Source organism: Vigna unguiculata, chromosome 3 (assembly GCF_037176805.1).
Source record: "Vigna unguiculata cultivar grain cowpea cultivar isolate G323 ecotype 2 chromosome 3, ASM3717680v1, whole genome shotgun sequence".
Classification (NCBI taxonomy): Eukaryota; Viridiplantae; Streptophyta; class Magnoliopsida; order Fabales; family Fabaceae; genus Vigna; species Vigna unguiculata.
In genome coordinates, this window is record NC_140794.1 from 4,547,011 (window position 1) to 4,565,181 (window position 18,171).

The window sequence follows — 18,171 nt, forward strand, 5'->3', positions numbered from 1 at the left end:
TACATATCTGTCTCGTATCTGTCCTCATACCTATTATAATACTTATCTTTGCATATCCCATCCCAGTTTAAATTATTAAAATATTTACAGTTAATAAAGTAACATCATATATATATATATATATATATATATAATACACTTTCTATTTTTTATTTCTTTTAATTGTTTGGTTTGTCATGAAATTCATTTGCATCTCCAATATATTTTTTATCTTATCATAACCTTTATACAATTATATTCAACTAATGTATGCCAATTAAATATTTTTTATATCTCACATTTCAATATTTCTATTCATTTTTAATATTTTATTTATTGTATATTTTTCTTTCGCATGAAAATGTTTAACACTCTCAATTTAAGTGTTCTATAGTATAAACCTTTCATTTATTATGTAATATGAAAAATTTACCTTCTTTGCTTTATTATTATTATTATTAATTTTTGTTTCATTTTGAAGAACTCTTTTGTTTTGCTAAAACAATTTTCGCTATTTCTCAACCATTGACTTGACTATGTTGATATTTGAAAAGTTTTCTTAAATCCCTAATATATTTTTCATCTTTCATCTTATCATACCCTTAATTATATATTTGTTTTCCTCTGTGTGATTTCATTTAATAGTCTCTCAAATAGTTTTTAAGACACACATTTGATAATTTTTAATATTTTTATTTGTTGTTTATTTTTATCATATAGAATAATATTTTGATATTTTTTATATAATTATTTTTAGTTTCCTAACTTATTATCAATCAACTGTAATTTTGTCACTATAATTGTCTAAATCAATTTTATTTACTATAGTATAAAAGTTTAATGTAATTGCCATGATTTTTTTATCACCATCTAACATATATTGAAGTTCAAAGGATACAAGATCTATATTAAAAGTTTATTATTATTAGTTTAATAATTTTTTTTTGCGTGATTTTGATCAATTTTGATTGAGTGATGTATTATAACTTATTAGGGTATAAAAAAAGATTCATTGAAATTTAAAAATTTGAAGTAAACAAATATTTAAAATATATTTTACTTTGAATATTTTTTTTTTTATAATTTCTTAAAAATATTTTTAAAAATTTTATCATCTAGGTTCCATTAATGTTTGTCATTAATGTTTGCAAATTTCATAAATGTTTTGGCTCTTATGGGAATTTATTTGGTATTCTAATTTGAAATGTATATAATTATAATTTCTTTCTAGGTGAGTATTTGATATCGAAGAAACAACTCTCCTCTTAATATTGAATATTTGATAATATTATATTTTATTTACCGTGATTTTTTATCATCTTATAAAAATTAATTAATTAATATTGAAATAGTAAAATGAAGAGTATGAGTATGGGTACAAGAATATACTCATTACTCGTACTCGGTAGAGATAGGTACGTGACAAAAATTTGATATCCCTTGAATTTGGTTTGGATATGTGAATAGAAGATAAATTTTTTCTATGAAAATGAAAATTGGATAACTAAACTCGTTTTCACCCGTCCAGCTGTATTATCATCCCTACTCACACTTTCACCTTTCGCGTACTGCTAAAATTTATAAAAAAAAAATTCTTCTTTGATACAGACAAATCTTAATATTGTATTAATTAATTTTTCGGCTACTGAATATTAGAAAATCACTTATTTCCTAAAATTTTTACGTGAAAATCCGTAAAAAACTAGAAGTGGATTCATCAAATACCCGTAAATTTTTATGCGGATTCATAAAACCATGCATGCGTATTCTCTTCTCTTTTTTATACTATTTTCAATTGCTTCTTTTTTTATGCTTTTTTGGATTTTGAAAATAGTTTCTGCACTCTCTGTTCAAAACATGTTTTAGCCTTTACTGTTATGGGAGAAAGCAAGACAGAATTAACAGTTCACCAACTAATCCTGATCATAATTAACCCCATTTTAGATTGATTAATCTTTTGCAAAAGATGGTAATAACTGGTAGAAGATTACTATTAGGTACGTAACACTTGATATGGTGTGATGAGTCACATATTAATGGATTCAACAATTCTTGCTGCAGAAGCATAGGCGACGGGAGCCTCCACAGTCGCCGCCGTCGAAACCATCGCCCTTACAATAATTTGCACAGATTTCGTTGCTGTAGCAAGGACTCGTGTACACCCGGCTTTTACTCCAGCAAACTTTTCCCTCCACCTTCTTCACCGCCACATCTGCTTCATTCATTCATTTGTTCCATTGAGAAAAATAATACTATTGTATAAAAATAACAATTAAGACGCAAAATATGTTAATGTTAATCTTCATTACCAGTAGCGAAGACAAGGAAGAGCAAGAACAAAAACCCCAATGTTTTCCTCTCCATTAGATGATAATCTCTCTCTATATATGTGATTCAATAGTTGAAGCTCTGGTTATGACAGAAAGTGATGATGAAAATGTTGTGTTTTGGAGGTTCTTATATACAGTAAAATTGCAGTGATATATATATATATATATATATATATATATATATATATATATATATATATATATATATATATATATATATATATATATATATATATAATCTTCTGTATTTGATAGTAGTATTTGACTTAACATTAAAATAAAAATATGTCAAACCGTATAAACAACTCAAATACATTTCTGAAATGTGTACGAAACATCAAATAAACTTAACAAAATTTGATTAAAAGAACTAAATTCACGTATTTCGAAAGATGAAGAACTAAATCGGTCTAAAGTTTCAAAATTGACTAATTTCAAAATTTATTAAAAGTCAAGGGATCAAAAACATATTTAATCCTAATTGTTGTTGATATACTACAAAAAAAACTTCTAAATAGTAATTAATTTTAGTGACAAATAATTATTAGTAACTATAGTGACCAAATTAGATGTCAATTTACAAAACTAAAATTTATTAGTTATTAAAATAATCACTATTATGAATAAAAAATTATAATTGGACACAAAATTGGTCTATAAAACTAGCTATTATGATTTTGGCTACTAAAGAAAATTAATCACTAAAAATTAACTATTAGGTTTTGGCTACCAAAATGACTTGTTTCTAAATTGGTCTCTAACTAATTAGTGTTAATTTAGTGATGGATAGTAATTTTTTATTTATAATAATGACTATTTTAATAACTAATAATTTTTAATTTTGTAAATTGGTATCTAAATTGGTCACTGTCACTACTAAAAAATTCATATTTCCTGACAATTTTATTTGGAATTTTTTTTGTAAAAAATACTTATAAATTTTGTTATGAAAAATATTTTGCAGGAAATTGTTGCCAATTTTTTGTAAAATATTTTGCATAAAATACTTTCTCAACAAATTTTGTAAGAAATACTTAATTAAAAAATATAAAATTTTGAACACTAAAAGATTTCAATAAAAAATCAATTAAAAATACTCATATTTATACATAAGTTAAAACTTTTTAATTAAATTTAAATTTTATTTTAAGATTTTTACTAACTCTCTTCTCATGTTCAATTCTAAAATTTGATGAGTTCAAGAACTTGTTCTACAGGCTCCAACCAACCTATCACCTTCTAAGAATTGGATTTGTATTCTTATAACATACTTTAAAGAAGCCGTTACTAATCAAAAAATGTTATTTTAATATAGTTTCTACGAATTTCAGTTGCTTAATATTAAAAATAGTTCATTACATAAATAATTTTTTGATAAAATTATAAGGAATTCATATACCTACGATATGGATTAGAATAACATTTCTATTTATAAAGTAATATTGTAAAAAACTATTATTAAAATTACTCTGGAAAATTTACATTTGTTAAACTATGATTAAAATAATATATTTACAGATAAGAAATTTTTATAAAAAGAGAATTTCTCAAGGAAATTTTAAATTCTCTAGACTAAAATTTTATTTAGGTATTTTGAAATGAAATTTAAGAAGCGTTAAATATGTTTTTTATCCCTCAAGTTTGAGTAAAATTCGGAATTAGTCTATGTTCGAAACTTTTGACCAATTTAATCCTTTATCTTTAGAAAATCCATGAATTTAATCATTTTAACTAAATTTTGTTAAGTTTATCTGATATTTCAAGCATATTTTACGATAGTATTTGAATTGTTTACGACATTTGATATATTTTCTCTACAATGTTAACTCAAATATTATCATAAAATGCTTTTGAAATATCAAATAAACTTAACAAAATTTGGTTAAAAGAGCTAGATTCATATATTTCTAAAGATGAATGACTAAATTGGTCAAAAGTTTTGAAGAGGGACTAATTTCAAATTTCATTACAACTTGAGGGACCAAACTTGAGGAACCAAAAACATATTTAACTCATTTAAGAATTATCAATCTTTATAATATATTTTAAATTCATGAAATTAATTAATTTTCATCAATTACATCTCACTACCATTTAATTTCTATACAATTTAAAGTTATATATATGTTGTGCACATTCATCAATTATACTTACATGTATTTCAGTTTTAAATAAAATACTCACATATTTATTAGGTGAAATAACAAGAGAAAAAAATAAAATAGAGAACGATGTCATTATTTGATTAGAATGATAACATTTATTGTATTCTTTGTTCAAATAAACTATGGAAGAACATATATTGTTTTTCGGAGAAAGGTAGAATACTAAAATGAGTTGCCACTAATTAATAGTTATTAATAATTGTTATAATCACACATAGAAATGATTAAACTGTGTAGACAGAGAGATATATAAGATGATTGATAAATGGATTTATTTGTTTTTAATATAAGATGATTGATAAGTTGATTTATTCACAGAAAAGTGAATAAATTTCAACAATGTATGGTACACATGCATTTTTGACGGACACACTTGCCGCCGGGGAAACGTTCGGTGTTGCACACAGCTTCACAGTTCCTATCGCTGAAGCATAAACCCTTGAAGTTCTTGCTCGGCGTTGAACATTCTCTCGCCTCTGTTCTCTTCACGCCAACATCTATTTCATCACATCATTCATTAATTTCATCATAAACAATACTATTCTATAGAAGTAACAATTAAGACGCAAAATATGTTATAATGTTAATCTTCATTTACCAGTAGCGAAGACAAGGAAGAGCAAGAACAAAAACCCTAATGTTTTCCTCTCCATTAGATGATAGTCTCTGTGATTCAATAGTTGAAGCTCTGGTTATGACAGAAAGTGATGATGAAAATGTTGTGTTTTGGAGGTTCTTATATACAGTAAGATTGCAGTGACACAGTTTGGCGTATAACTACAAAACCACACTTTCATACACATGGCTGGATTATTGAAGGAGTAGGGCTGCCATGACTCCGTAATTATAAAATTATGTTCAATGATGGCTAGATGAAAGAAAAAAGTTAATTATAAAATTTCATGCAAAATTATTATTTAATTGTTTTAAAGATACAATTATGTTAAAGTTATTTTATTATTTCATTATTTTTTAACTTTTTCCATAAACTTCAAATAAATTATACATGATAATTGTATAACACTTACAAATATTCACTACAACAATTTATAGTTTAGACCACACTAAAATAGATAATGGTTAAATAAATGTAGCCTAAACATGTAATAAACAATATTTTTATAAATGATGTATAAATATCATGAAAGTCCATGATTATATAATTGTTGCTTTAAACTATGTGGGCAAAACTAGTAAAAATGTGGTCTAAAAACATAGGTAAGGTATAAAATCAACATGTCAAATTGTTGTCTATTGTGAGAATTTTAAGCAACGGTTTTAAAAATATTGTCATACTAAAAACCAAACCGTTGTCTATTATCTATAGCTACACTCACCTATACCACACCTAAAAAATTGTGGTCTAATCTTTAGACCACAGTTTTTATAATTTATATCATAATTTTATGTCGTTGTCTAAAGTGATTTTTGTTGTAGTGATTTTTATCTTTTAAATAAATTAAAACTATATTAATAATTATTAAAATTAAATTATAAATAATAATTCTATAAATTAAAATTGTATTAATAATTATTAAAATTAAATTATAAATAATAATTATATAATATTTATGAGCATTTATGTATTGCATTAATTATTATAGAGGTTTAAATTAATTTAATATTATAATTAACTATAAAATTTAATATTTATTAATTATCATAACCGATGATAACCTCTAATATAAATTAAAACTGTATTAATAGTTATTAAGATTAAATTATAAATAATAATTACATAATATTTATGAGCATTAATGTATTGTATTAATTATTATAGAGGTTTAAATTAATTTAATATTATAATTAACTATAAAATTTATAAAATTTAATATTTAGTAATTATTCATAACCTCTCTAATTGAAATGTTAGAAATAATTTTATTTTATTTATAGGACGAAGCAAAAACAATCTATTTAATAATTTATTTGATACACACTTATAAAAATTTAAAAAATAATTAAATAATAAAATAACAATATTTTAATACAGCTAAAAATGAAAATATAATTAAATGTAAAAGAAGAAAATTAATTTGAAGGAGTGACAAATAATATATCCACCAGTGCAGTAAAGGCTTTCTACCCTGATTATTTTCCACAATTTACCTCGGGTCTGGAACCGAGACTTATTAGCACCCGAAGCCATATATCCAATTTTATGCCTCAGTTATTTCAAAACCGGTGCCATATACCCAGTTTTCTGCCTCGGGTCAGATAGGACCGAGGCCATAGGGTAAAAATATTTTTTTTTTATAATTATCATAGATCTAAATGAAAATCTGAAAATTATAGAATCCACGGGTCACTCAAGATGCAAGCGACATACAAGATCATCCAATCTAAACCCACACTTGTCAACGTTGTCTAATTGAGAGACCACAAAATCAAATTGACCCATCCCTCAACGTTCTATCTACTCCCTAGTTTCCAACTACAACAATCAAATTTTCAAATTTTTAAATTGAAGTTGTGTTTTCACGACAATCCTTGACAATACGGATAAATGTAGCCAGTCTTAGAGAGCTCCAAACCCTGACATAAACCCAGCAGTCTCGTTAATCACTGGGTGGCATCATCATTATCTTGCTCTACTTCAGAAGCTGGCTCATCTTCTTCTTCGAAACCATCGATGCCATAAGCTGCATGGCCACTTCCAAAAGCTTTAATATGGTCTTTAAGAGATCTCTTGTGCTTGAAATCGGAGTCACAGATGCAGTACCAGAGCTTGCCACGAGCAATTCATAATCTTGACAAAATTATTGAGACTCCCACTTCCGCCTAGCGAGCCTCTCCTTCTCCCTGCGGCGCTGTCTCCGGGACCGGTCCCCGCCAGGACTCCGCGGATTCGCGAAATGCCGGTAAATCTCCGCCATCAGTTTCTCCGGCGGCGATCCACTCTCCACCACCTCATCTCCGCAATCATCACTGATAGAACCCCTAAACTGCTTTTCCTCCACAACAAAGTGTGTTTTCCCCATTAAACTAACCTCCATAGCAACCAATTCGCTCTGAATCCTGCGTTCCACCCCGGGTTTTCCATCAGGATCGAGAAATGTAACCACGTCCCCATCTTCCGAGAGACTCATCCATAGGAAAGGCGTTTTGGTGACTCCATAGGCGAGGGATTCGGAAGGGGAAACCCTAGACGCAGAGATAAACGAGGGACACCATTCGAAGAATAGCAACAAAGGGGTTTCAGATCCGCTTCGGCGCAAGAGAGAGAGACGCGCGAGAGAGAGAGAGAGAGCGAGAGAGAGAGAGAGAGAGACGCGAAATGGAGGTTCAACACAGGGGGCTCGTTCGCGTGGTGGTTGCAATGGCCGGAGGTGGTCGAAGGTGGCCGGAGGGTGTGGTGGCAGTGGGTGCAGCGAAGAGAGAGAGAGAGAGCACGCGAGAGAGAGAGCGAGGGGAGTGAGTTGCAGAGGCGCAGGCGCGGGAAAGAAGAAGGGTTCGCGAAATTCAAACCCTAAATAAACCCTATGGCTTCAGTTGTTAGGGGAACCAAAGTCATAAACCCCTTTTGGCACTAGGTCTCCTTGGACCGATGCCAAACAGCTAACGTCCAGCCACTTTTTGGCTTCGGGTCTTACTGGACCGATGCCTATACCACTATTTGGCACCGGTTTTGGGTGAACCGGGGCCTATACCCCTCTTTGGCTTCGGGTATTTGGAGAACCGAGGCCTAAAACTTGGCTCTAATTGCAAAAATGTCGTCGCGCCATTATATGCTTCGGTTCCTGGCCAATCGAGCCATATAAGGCGAGGTAAAATGGGAGTTCTGCACTAGTACTCGTCACACTTAAAGAGTTTCTCTATTGAAACTTGAAAGGTTTGAAAGATCCAGTTTTTAATTTTTGCAACAAAAAAAAATCTCTTTGAAATTTATAAATTTTTAAAATTTGTTTGTGATGAAAATATTACATTTTCATGTAAAAAAATTTCCTTTTTATTTATAATTTTTTTGTCACTCTTTCAAATTATTTTTCTTTTTTTACATTTAATTTTATTTTAACTTTTAACAATATATAATTGTTTTATTATTTTTAACTTTAATAAGTGTGCATCAAATAAATTATTAATTAGAATTATATTTATTTTTGAACATTTTTATCATTAAAATAAAATAAAATTATATTTACAATGCTTAGGTCAATATTTATTTATTATTCTATTTCATAATTAACATAAAATAAATTATATTATTTTATGTTAATTATGAAATTGTACGTTTATATATATATATATATATATATATATATATATATATATATATATATATATAAATAAGCGGACAAAACAATGAGTTACTCTAATAAAAAAATAAAACAATAAATACTTAATTAAAAAATGTAAATTTTTGAACACTCCGAAAATTTCAATGAAAATTCAATTAAAAATGCTTATATTTATAAATAGCTTAAAACTTAATTAAATGTAAAATTTATTTTGAGATTCTTACTACCATTTAATTTCTAAACAGTTTAAAGTTATATGTTGTGCGCATTCATCAATTATACTTTACATGTATTTTAGTTTTAAATAAAATACTCCCATATATATTACGTGAAATAACGACAGTAAAAAATAGAAAACAATGTCTTTATTTGATTAAAATCATAAAATTTATTGTATTTCTTACTTGTTCAAATTAACTATGAAAGAACATATATTGTTTCCGGAGGAAGGTAGAATACTAAAATGAGTTGCCATTAATCTATAACCATAAAGATAATTTCTCTTTTTTTTCATATTTTATAATATGCGTTTTATCTTTAATTATTTTAAAAATTAATTATTTTTTAAAAAAACTTTTTTCTTTTAAGTTATTATTTAAAATTTTCTTTTATATATATATTTTTTTTAATTTTATATTTAATAATTATTCTAAAAATTATATATTTATTACTGATCTTAAATTTTTTAAAAATAAAAAATTACACTCGCACCTGTGTTCGCTAATGGCATATAAAAATGATTAAAATGTGTAGAGAAAGCCAGATATACAAGATAATTTATAAATGAATTTATTAGGATTTTATATAAGATGATCGATAAAGTGATTCATTGACAGAAAAATGAATAAATATCAACAATTTGGTTGGATACACATGCATTGTTGATTTTCACATCTGCCGGTGGGAAAACCTTGGAGTTTACAGATAATCTCACAATCCTTCTCGATTATGCATTGACCCTTGAAGATCTTCGCCGTTACTTCACATTCCTTCGCCTCTGTTCTCTGCACGCCCTCATCTATTTCATCACATTTTTCATTCATTTCACATTTCTTCATTCAAAAACACAAAACAACTTAATCAATATAATATCTTACCGGAAGCAAAGATTAGGACCAGAAGCAGCATAAACCCTAATATTGTTTTTCTCTCCATTGACGCCGATTCTTCAAGCTCTCTAAAATCACTTCAAAGGACGGAAGATATTGAGGTTTTTCTCTTTTTCTCTTCTGCGCTTCTTTATATAATCAATGAGGTGATAGATGTAGTTGCACGTGCAAAGATGAGACGTGTGTCCATATGGTAATTACTCTCACTCACACTGCACGTGTGTGCTTGCAACTCCATTTGGGAACTACTCCCACTCACACCTTTTTCATGCTGTTATAGAATTTGCGTTTAATAATAAAAATGTTAAATTATACTTTTGATTTTTTCTTTATTAAGAAATGTCAAGATCATCTTCTATTTTATTATTTTTCATGCTGTTGTAGAATTTGCGTTTAATAATAAAAATCTTAAATTATTCTTTTGATTTTTTCTTTATTAAGAAATGTCATATGATCTTCTATTTTATTTTTTTCTCAATTTGATTATGATTTTGTTAAAATTGATTTAATTTGGTCTTTCTCGTTAATTCTTTATAAACAATGTTAAAGTCAGTGTTACGTATCAATTTGTGATTTGTTTGAATTTAATACAATTTGTAAAAAACTAACAACAATGACCAAATTGAATCAATTAAAAAAAAATGAATCAAATTGAGACTATAAAGATTGAAGACCAATTAAGATTTTTTGACAAAAATAAGAACTAAAAGAATAATTTAACCAGACAAAAACTTAAAACGGAAAACAGCTTTTATAAATTTTTGTGGATTAGAAAATAAAATACTGAAAACAAAAATAAAGTCCCGTGAACTAAAATTTAGGAAATTAAAACTTTTGGAATTAAAAATAGATTTAATCGGTGATTTGGTTTTTATATTTAGATATTTGACTCAATTTGATTTGTATATTTGTTTTTTATGCAATTGAGTTTAATGAATTTGTTTATCTATGATGCAATAAACAAAAACTAATATCTTGAATTTGTGATCTTGAATATAAAAGTCGATTGTAAATATGAAGATGATGTCAATAAAATTGTGTTGCCGGAGATAAAAGAATTTGAGAGAAAACAAGGTTTGGATTCACTTCTCTCCTAATGATGTTAATGTTTATTTCACTAATGAGGACATATCGTCTTTATTTAAACATTATAAGGATTCAATTAAGTAAGAAAAGAGACATAAGGATTAAATTAATAATTAAAAATTTTATTAAATTGATACGTAGTTATCTTCTTGGTGATATTAACGCTAATTTAATGGTCACGTCAATTCAAATTAACAAAAATTAAACTCAATTACTAAAATGTAAATACAAGGTACAAAATGAAAGAAAGACCTAATTATAAAGACAATATTGTTAATTAAGCCTTGAAAACATGTATTAAAATAACTTTCATAAAAGAGTAACATTAATATCCTTAACACTCCAATAACATCATACAATTAATTAATGTTTAAGTATTTGACCTTTAAAAATTATAAAATTGTTTTTTTAATAATTATATTATTCTCAAATGTGTTAATTTTTTTACATGTGAAATGATAACATCTTAACAAGAATGTGTCAAATGTGGTAAAAACTCAAACATTAACCCAAAACGTCACTTGGCATGTCAAAAAAGTTGAACACAATTGAGTTAAAAAAATTTATTAATTCATTTTTAAAATTTGAGGACCAAATTGTATTAAAAAGTTTCAAACATGAACAAATTTCAATTTAATATTAAAATTTAAGGATTAACAATATATTTTTATTTAACAAGTTCAAAAAGTATAATTATCACAAATCCTACATAAATCAATCTTTTTAAACACAAAAAATCAATTAATAATAAGAAAAATTAAACATTAAATGAGTGTATAAATTTGCATTCATCACTTATGAATATGGGATACATGTATGACAACACAGCAATAACAACAAGGATTGTGCAGGTGTATTGTGATTGATAAAACGCCAACACACACTAGGTGTTTTTGGTTCATATAACTGACTATACCAACTCTGATGCATTACATCTTATATGAGGCCTAGGGTTTTCTTCTTTCAGTCTTTCTATATCTTATCTTTTGCAATATGTGAGAGATTGTTATAAAAACAAAGTTTATTGTTGTATTGCAAAAAGTTATTTAAATCTTCTAGAGGAAGATAAAGAGTACATGATAGTGGGAGATCTTCTTCACGAGATCTTCCGCCTTTTAGCGAAAAGAACTACTTGTGCAGATTTGTCTGTTGTTCGTTTTGTCTCCATCGTTGATCATCCTCAGATCATGGAGAATGTTTTCAGGTTGTTATCGTTTTCATCCTCCGCAAGTTAGGGGTCTTCCGCAAGTTATGGGATTTCGGCCCATCTCAACCCCCTTCCTCTATCTATAAATAGATGTCTTTTGCCTCCTCCAAAAACAAAACTCATTCTTCTTCTCTCTCGTTCTCTCATTCTCATTTTCTCCTTTCTTTATTTTATTATCCTGGGTTTAGTATTTTACTCTTTTTAGAGTTCCTCGTTAGCTTTGAAATTCTCAAAAAATCCGGAAAGTTTCTATTGTACCACTATAAAAAATTTGTATATTATTTATAGAAAATTTCTTAGCTAATATTTAGTGAATTCTTTGCTAACAACTTTTGCTATAGATTAACTATGAAATTGCTAGGAAATATTTCATAACTAAATCCAAATAGCTAAATCCAAGTGATTCAATTTTGTACTCACTACAAAAAATCGTGTAAATTATAACAATTTTAATATGATAGTTATTTAAAACCGTCACTTTTTACATAATAATATGATAGTTTTAAAACTGGCATATTTTACATATAAAATATGACGATTTTAACGGTCATCTTTTGAACCGCCATATTTTACATGCAACATACGACCATTTTAATTGTCATATTTTAAATAAATATTATAAACAGTTTTTCCCAATTTTACTATCCCCTGAAAATTTAATCCAAACTTAAATGTTTTGGCCCTCCACTCTTACTCTTGTTCCAAAATTTCATTTTCCCCCTTCTACTAAACATTGAGTCAGACCAAACCCAAGAATCATTTACCTTCGTCTTCTCCAAAAGAGAACACTCAAAGGTTTTTTCCATTTTCATCTTCAACTCGCTGTACACTAGTACCAAGGCAGACACAATGTCGCTTGTCACTAAGGTCGTTGCCCTATCTTTTTCCACGCGACAAACATCTTCCTTCTCTTCGTCCACGCACAAGCGCAATTCCTCTTCCAGTTTTAGGTATATGAAATCTCTCCAACACTATCATTCAACTTCTATGTTCATCTTTCCTTTTTATTTTGTAGTAGAATGGTGGGGAACGAGAATATATTTAGGGTTTTACTCTTGAAAATTTGGTAATTGATTTAGGGTTTTCATAGATTATCACTACCAAAAGTGATTTGGAATCAAAGGAACAAAGTGAGATAGATGGGTGGTGCATTGTAATGGAGATCATGAGAAGCATGACTTTGGAGGACTCCTTTGGAAGAGAAGCAACTCACCACACCTGTAAAGCCAGTGCCGAGGAGCGCCCGCATTTTGGAGGTTCCCATCTCTCTATCTCTTTATCCCTCTTTTGTGGGGTTTTGTTTTTTTTTTCTTCTTTCTCCACAATCACATATTTCTTCTATTCTTCTAAATTAGATTTTGGTTGGAAGAAGATGCAAAGGCAGTAAATTGAAGAAGTATGAAGAAGGAGAGAAGGAAACGAGTTGTGATCATCCACTCATGAATTGTTTGTTAATATTCTTCTTTTAGTAATTTGAGTCTAGTTTGTTTTATTGAGAAACTATTTGCTTTATCGTTGTTGTGATATTTCTTGCACCCCTTTTGTTTCGAGGATGCACCATTTGGTCATCCTCCAATATCTAGAGTTGTTAATTGTCGCACCATTACTGCCATGACAATAAAAATATTGCCACTACCATTGAATTATTCTATGTTACAAAAATTTAGTTCATATGCTAGATTGCTAATAAGAAAGTTGTGAACAATATTATTTAAATGTTTCATATACTAGTCTATTTCGTGGACAACTCACTAATAAGGTTGGTTACATTGTATTTTGCAGGTTGTAAGCTTCATTTAGTAAAAGTGTTATTTTGCTTAATGCAACACCTTTTAGGAGGTTTCTTCGAATCTGATAAAAAACCCAAGACTAGTCAAAGTATTTCCATAGGTTGGAACATTTCTCATCCCTTCAAGTATAAACAATCTTACAAAGTTTTTATTTTGTAAGTATGGATTTATGGTTATTTATTGCTTCATTTCTTTATTTTTCACATGGTTTCAATATTTTAGTTAAGAACTTGTATACATATAAATGAGGTACTAAGGAATGTAGTAGAGCTTAAGCTTGAACTAAGGGTACATGTTATGTGAATTTAATTGAAAGTGTACATCTCACTACATTAAAATCTTTCATTAATATTGTATTTTCAACAATAGAGCAATATATAAAATTGTTGCTGCATATTCTTATACTTTTTTGTTTTGCAGAATTTAGGTTCCACTCTATCTTAGTACACTTTTTTAGGAGAAACTGATGGTGAAGGAATGAGTATTGTTTTGTACTTTAAACTTTCGGAAAGTTACTCCAAGGAACTTTCACTACCTTTTGAAGAAAGTATCAGATTAAGATAGAGTCTTCATGTGTAAATTACTTGCTCCTTAGCAATATGTTCTTCAAGTTGATTTGGAGCGTCTCTCAAAAGTTTAGAAGCTTTAAGCTTTATGAAGATCACTTGATAAAGAGATTTCACGTGAATTTTTTTTACATTTACATAAATTAAGAATGAGGTTTATCCATTTATTAGTAAGATATACTTTTGTTTGTTAATTTCTCTTTTTAGTGTTATAATTTTTTATATACTTTAAATTATCATCAAAAATTAATTTTATTGAATTATGAAAATATAAATGTTTCTAAAAAATAATAATAAAATATTAAATTACAACACTTGATAATGATGTAATTTATCTAAGAATTAATTATAATAATAATAATTAAAAATATTATAATATAATGACAATAATGTCAATTCTAAGCGTCATTTTTTTTCATTAAATTTGTTCTTTAGTAAAAATATTACGTCAGTTATAAGTGACGTTATTTACCTCTTCAAAATGATGTCATTATATACATAGTATAAAATGACGGATGTTACGACGGTTCATCTAAAATCTTCATATTATATTTTATGATGACAAGAATTACAACGTTTTTAGAAACTGTCGCTCCAGTCAAATACAACGGTTAAAAATGACGCAAGATACATAATTAATTGTCATTATTTACATCTTTTTTTATAGTGACTTCCTCACATATTAACAACATATTAATTACAAATATTTTTCTTCATTAAATTCTCTAGTAAAATATCTTTTTGTAATAATCTTGGAAGATTCACGCAACATACCTCAAATAAATTTTTAAAGAAAATGATCATATACGCATCAAAATTCAAAATTTGTCTTTATTTTTGTCAGTTTTTACAATAGTCAATAATATATATATATATATATATATATATATATATATATATATATATATATATATATATATATATATATATATTCCTTTACAAAGAAGCGATCGAGTAAGCACGGGTGGACATGAAAATTAAGTAAAGTTTGAATAGAAAAACTATGGTTGGAGAAGGACATAATTAGAAGTTCTCATTAATTAATAATTTTTGTAACCACAACTGAAAATGACTACAAATGAAGTTTTTATTAATGAGAAATGTTGAATGAGTGAATTAATTTCAACAAGGTCTAACGCAGTGACACCGGAGAAGAAAGCCTTTACATTTGCCACTGGTAGCACCTTCCGTACGGCACACAATTGCACAATCGTTGTTGTTCACACATAAACCCTTGAAAGAGCTGCTTGGTGACCAACATTCCTTCGCCTCTGTTCTATTCACCGTCACATCTATTTAATCATTTCATTTGTCAATTTTTAATCATTTCATTTCATTCAGAAAAAACACACATCAATAGACATATATATCTTACCAGCTACTAAGACTACAAAGACAAGGAACATGGTAAATCTTTGCATTTTTGTCTCCATCGCACCCTAATTATTATACTTGTTCTCAAAATGATGAAGTTGGCTCTTCTACTTTCCACTTCTTTATATAACAGTTTCACATGCACAAGTCCCGCTTGAAAATAGAGCACCCAGCACCATTTGGGATCAAACTCTAATCTTTAACATATGATATCAATGTTTCTTATATCTATGATGCACGGATACAATATGTGTATCAGACACGATACATATCTTATACGTTAATATATTTATTTTGAAGAAGATAATAAGATATAATACGTGATAGATACGTGATATATGGATATTGAAAAAATGTATTGATAATTCTTAAAAACATAATAAATATATGATTATTATTGTGTGAATCAAAATTAAAACTATATGTACTAAAGTTGTCAACATAAAAAATATAAATTATTGTCATCATGAAAGTACTGCTACAATAAAACTTTTAAATAATTACCAATTTTAGTAACCAAAAATAGGTTAGAGATCAATTTCCTAATTAGAAACCAATTTAGAGATAAATTATTTTTGTAGTCAAAACCTTGGTAGTTAATGTTATTGCCTAATTTAGAAATTAATTATTTTGATAGTCGAAACCTTTGTAGCTAATGATAATGATCAATTTAGAAACCAATTCATAATGAATACTATTTTAATTATCTATTTAGAGACCAAGTATAATTTTGTGGAACTATTTTAGTTGCCAATAATTTTTAGTTTTTAAATTGGTACTTAAATTGGTCACTGTATAGTAACTAATTATATTTTTTTTCATAAAATTGGTCATTATTCAAATATTTTCTTGTAGTGTCCTATGACTTTACAAATTATATACTTCATTGATAAGTATCGATAAAGTATCGAACACGAATATGTGTTGGACACAAATACGTGACCCAAGTTGAAGTATCGGTGTATCATAGCTTATCGTAAATTTCACTTAAGTCCGTATTCATTTAAGTTTATATTCCGTCTAAATCCACATTTGAAAAAAGAAAACTTTTGAATCAATAATTTTGTGACTTTATTTTCACAAAAAACCACATAAAGTCAGTTGACTTTACATTTTATTATATAGTAACAAGTTTCTTCTGTAGTATATGTTTTATATTTATCATATATCATATATCTCTCATATTTTTATAATCTCTACAAATCCACAACACTCATAATATTTCATAGTATAATTATATGAACCATAATATCCTATATTATAATTTGACTCTTAAAATTTTATAAGTCCGCATTCCAATTAAGTCCGTATCAAACTCTCTGGTCCAAAATACAAACTTAAACGAATGTTTACTTATAATTAATTTTATAATGTTTACTGTAATTACTGCATTACACTTATTGCTTTTTTCTATTATTAAGTTAAATCAGTTTTTGTTATCAATATAAACTAAATATTATGTTTAATGACGGGTAAGTAGTAACACTTGTTACTTTAACTGAAAACTTGAATTAAAAATATATTAAACTTTATTTTTGATGTTTTTTTTAATGAAATTTGACTATTATTTTTTATATTTTATAACGTTTGTTCCTTATTTCTTGGTTATTGTAGTATGTGTAAGTTACATTGATTGAGAAACAAGTACATTGACTAAGAAACAAGTAAACGCTACAAATTTTAAAAAATAATAATTAAATTCTATTTAAAAAGCATAACAAATAAAATTTCAGCATAGAGAATTTAAATTTTCTTGAGAATCAGTTTGTTATTAAGAATGGTCATCAATTAACATATTATTTTAGTGCAAGTTTGATAAATGTTTTTTTGGAATTTCAGTGAGAATATCTTGCAAAATTTCTTTGTAAATAAAACACTATTTTAATATAATGATTTTTTTAAATTAAAAGACATTATTATTTATGTAATAAAATATTTCTAATATTAAACATCTTATATTAGTGGAGACTATATTAAAAATATTTTTTATTAGTGAATAATACATGATAAAAATTTAATTTTTATAAAAAGTTGGATCTGACTGGCATATGTAAGACCATTTTTTTAAACAATTAATTAATGTAAAGGAAAAAAAGAAATACGAAAAGAAATATAACAATCATGAATTATTCAAATAGTAAAGAAAGAGTTCATCAACTTTTAGTATTAAAGACAAAAATTTAAATATTTATCAATAGATCATGCACACAAGTTAATCGTATTTTCCATCTTAATTGATTTTATTAACGTTAGAAAGATGTGTCGTTAAAATTAATTTTACTAACGAATTTAATTTGGTTTTGATAAAATATTATTTGTAATTACAA

General features: G+C 27.2%; 1 protein-coding gene and 2 long non-coding RNA genes across 3 annotated transcripts; all 3 read right to left on the reverse strand.

Annotated features, from left to right (window-relative positions):
* Window positions 1-1,899: 1,899 nt before the first annotated feature.
* On the reverse strand, window positions 1,900-2,431 carry LOC146887433 (uncharacterized). Its single transcript, XR_014993369.1, has 2 exons — window positions 2,289-2,431; window positions 1,900-2,191 (listed from the first exon to the last, which is right to left on the reverse strand). It is a non-coding gene; the product is annotated as an uncharacterized LOC146887433 (long non-coding RNA).
* Window positions 2,432-4,722: 2,291 nt separating this feature from the next.
* LOC114175386 (uncharacterized) lies at window positions 4,723-5,377 on the reverse strand. The gene is made up of 2 exons (XR_003602830.2): window positions 5,073-5,377; window positions 4,723-4,971 (listed from the first exon to the last, which is right to left on the reverse strand). It is a non-coding gene; the product is annotated as an uncharacterized LOC114175386 (long non-coding RNA).
* Window positions 5,378-6,791: 1,414 nt separating this feature from the next.
* Window positions 6,792-9,442, reverse strand: LOC114175618 (F-box protein At3g12350-like). Its single transcript, XM_028060379.2, has 2 exons — window positions 9,424-9,442; window positions 6,792-7,943 (listed from the first exon to the last, which is right to left on the reverse strand). Exons 1-2 carry the CDS (start codon window positions 9,440-9,442, stop codon window positions 7,234-7,236), a joined length of 729 nt encoding a protein of 242 aa, XP_027916180.2. The 3' UTR covers window positions 6,792-7,233.
* Between the last annotated feature and the right edge of the window lie 8,729 nt (window positions 9,443-18,171).